The sequence below is a fragment of the Egretta garzetta genome, unplaced genomic scaffold, assembly GCF_000687185.1.
Source record: "Egretta garzetta isolate BGI_Z169 unplaced genomic scaffold, ASM68718v1 scaffold360, whole genome shotgun sequence".
NCBI lineage: Eukaryota > Metazoa > Chordata > Aves > Pelecaniformes > Ardeidae > Egretta > Egretta garzetta.
The window spans coordinates 10,110-13,631 of NW_009258261.1; the positions used below are offsets into that span (position 1 = coordinate 10,110).

Genomic DNA, 3,522 nt, shown 5'->3' on the forward strand with positions numbered 1-3,522 from the left:
TCCCTACACCACCAAGAAGTCAGCGATTCACGGATACCACTTCTATTATTGTAAAGGGTAAATAAAATAAAGACAAAAATTAAAAGCGACAAGAAACAGGTCGAGTTTGCAGGCGACGCTTTTACAAGCTCATCTCGCCAGGTCGAATCCGGGAGCAAGCCTTAATGAAGCAATAATAGCCACATTATTCAAAAATTTTCATTTCGATGGAAATTTATCTAAAAGGGACTTAATCATATGCAAATAATAAAAGGAGGCGTAGTGACCCAGCGAGCGATCTGCATACAAATTTCAGCATGTGCGGCATTGGCGAGATCATACCTGATCTGTTAGATTTGCTGATCTTGTTATGTCTTCACTGTCCGATTTTGATCCGCCCTCTCTATCGTCTATGACCAAATCGATAGGCATTTTTCCTTTCAAACAGCTAATATACCGGTGGCAGAAATTGTCACATAATTCGTGTACCTACATTATGACAGAGGTTAAAAAAAAAAAAAAAAAAAAAAAAAAAAGAGGAAAAGGAAAAAAAAAGGGGGGGGGAAGGAAGAAAATATAATCAGGAATACGTAAGTACAATTGACAAGTGCAACCAGTCTCCCCCCTTCACCCCTGTGACATCAAAAGTCCTAAATAGGGGAAACACACTGCAATTATCCCCCCGAGACCTCTAGACGCATCCAGAATTAGGAATAACTTTCTTTTCTCGCAAAATAGAGATATCCCAGAAAATTGACAGTGACAAGATGATTCACAGGCTACAACATATTCAACACCCGTGTTAAATTCATCTGCTCCCGGAGCTGTGGCCATTAGAGAGGTGACCTGCATGGGTGACATTTAAGGTAAACTATTTAATTTCATCCAGTTATTTCATCATAAACCCTTTCCAAAGGGGTATGAGGACAGAAAAAAGGATTTAAAAAAAAAAAAAAATCCCGATGCACTGGGCTGCAATACATTATAGGCATCCGTGCCCTGAAATCCCCAGCCGCCCTGATAGACTCGTACCTGAGCTGCCTCTATTAATGGGCAGATTTTAACACATTTTGGGGAGAGCGAGAACAACCTGCCAGTTATGGTTAGATAAAGTGGCTGAGGCTCCTGAGAAACTTTTCAACTATTTAAAAACCTCTCAAAATGTTTATTTTTAGGAGAAAGGGAATTCTCTTCTAGGCCAGCTATCAATGACACGTAAAAAATCCTCAGGAAACCAGAGCGCACTTCCAATTTAATGTGAGCTCGGATGACATTGCCGCCTTAGAAATTAGCATTCTCCTTCCTAAGATTTCTAAAATAGCCGGCAAACCCCCCTGCATTTAGGCTGCAATCTCTTTCTTCTGTTCGGAGGTGTACAATATTCCCAGGAACAAGAGACAGGCACAACTATCAACTCTGCTTTGTCTCTGCAAAATGTTACAGGACAATCCCTGCCCTGAGCCTGACCTGCAGATGGCTCTTCCAAAAAAAAAAAAAAAAATAAAAAAAATCCCCATTCCAACTAACTGCAACCAAAGTCTCTTCCTCACCACCACCACGAAAAAAAATAAAATCTTTTTTTTGTTCATTTAAAAATCACGATTTCAGGTGCTTGGCTGAACCAACCATTTCGAGTCTCATCTGCGGCACCACAGAACTGCAACTATTTATACAAAGCCAGCAAAGTATTACAATGAACACAAGGCCTGGGCGTTTGAGAGCCCGGTTTTAGAGGCTGAAATTGTAATTAAACTGCGAAGAGAAATGGACGCCAAGATTGGTCTTGACACTAATTACCAGAAAGAAAGACATTTATGCAAATTTACCAGAAGCCTGAACTTCAGCAGTACTGAAACGGAGGAGGAAGAAAGAGAGTGAGAGACAAAAATTACCTTCTCTAATTCCAACAGATGAAACCTTAATACTTGTATGGCTTGAATCATCTGCAAAGATACAAACAACACCAGTATTTATCTCATTCCTGGATTTGGGGATATTTCCCACAGCCGCCCCTGCCGCACTTTGTAGCTTGACTTTTCTCTAGTAGTAAATAAAAAGTTGTTTTGATTTATGGCAATAACACTAAAACTTAATAGCGGTGGCTTTGTGCGCTGTTTAACGAGAAGCGATCTAGAGTTAACCAAAAAAAAAAAAAATCCCTATTGCAACGAAGCAACTAAATTATACGGATCATAAACATTTCCTTAAAAAAAAAAACCCCAACCTCTAAACACCATCACTGGCTCCTCGCTTCGCGAAAGCGGGAGCAAGACTCCTACAGCGGAGGCAAAATATTTGTTTATCCTTAAGGAGGAAAAAAAAAAAAAAAGAAAGAAAGAGAGAATAGACCTCATTTTCCATCAGTTAGGCGACGCAACCGTGCATCTGCAGCCACAGTGAGCCTCTACGTTTCCCACTGAGCTGCTTAAAAGGTGCGTGGACGGGCTGGCTACAGCGTGGATAAATCCACGCTCCTCTTGGGCAGGCGAGCTCACCACCGAGCCCGCAAGCTCCCCTTTGGATGGGGCTTGCTTTCTATATGTCCTTATGGGATTATTTTTTTTTACTTCCACGCAATTACTGCACTGTATTTACTTGTAATTAGAAAAAGCATCATAATAATTAGAAAAAAAAAATCCACATGAGAAATTTTTCAATTTAGCACTGCTAAACCACCTCGCCAGAAGACATAGAAGTTAAAAAAAAAAAAAAAATAAATGGGAAGGGAAGGGAGGGTGGCGGGGTGGGGGTGGGGAGAGGAAGAAGTGTTGTTAACTCTTACCAAGTTATCCAGTTCAGGATGAGAGGAAAAGAGGGGTTTCTCTGCTCGGATCTAAATATAAGAAAGGGGAGGAAAGGGGGGAAAAAATAATAATAAAAAAGATTTGAAATATGGAAGCAGAAAAAGCAGACGTTATTATTTCTTGCTTCATTACACTGTCGGGTCCATTATGCAACCTTTCGTGCAAAGCCCTGACTGCTGGATTTAGTACATCAGCCAAACACTTGAACAAGTGAATCAAATACACCGAAAAATACCTACGGAGCTTCCCGGGCAGAGCCCCGGCCCAGCTCCTAGGAGCCGCGCAGCAAAACTCCCACCCGGGCACCGACCGCTCCCATGAATTCATTTCTTTAGCGGGGTGGTAAATGCCGAGATTTCCCGATTTTTTTTTTTTTTTTTTTTTTTTTTTTGTTGGTTGGGCTTTTTGGGTGGGTTTGGGGTTTTTTTTTGCCTCTTGCAGTAAGAGAGGGGGGGAGGGGGAAACGCGCATCTTTATCTCAACAGAGACTTGTTTTTCTCGTTACGATTTTTTTTCCCCTCTTTTTTTTTTCCTTTTACTGTTTCAACCCGTTTTTGCTGACCTGTTTGGCGAACACTGCTATGTCTTCATTGAAAGACTCAGAGGAGCAAACATCGCCTCCCGCTACCCCGGGCTCCCTGGGTGTGCATGTAGCTAATTCACATTTCTCAAAAATCAGTGCTAAAAGAGGGAACAGGGGGTGTCTGAAAGAAAATACAATAGTCACACACACACAGAG

General features: G+C 41.5%; 1 protein-coding gene across 1 annotated transcript in view; it reads right to left on the reverse strand.

Annotated features, from left to right (window-relative positions):
* Positions 1-321: 321 nt before the first annotated feature.
* LOC118452214 (homeobox protein Meis1-like) overlaps positions 322-3,522 on the reverse strand; it is a gene marked incomplete at its 3' end in the record, with an annotated part of 23,819 nt that continues 20,618 nt past the window's right edge. The window contains exons 3-6 of the mRNA XM_035893671.1: positions 3,346-3,487; positions 2,762-2,812; positions 1,872-1,922; positions 322-468 (exon numbers count right to left, since the gene is read on the reverse strand). Of these exons, the coding sequence (XP_035749564.1) occupies positions 322-468; positions 1,872-1,922; positions 2,762-2,812; positions 3,346-3,487 (391 nt within the window). The remainder of the gene's footprint in view (positions 469-1,871; positions 1,923-2,761; positions 2,813-3,345; positions 3,488-3,522) is intronic.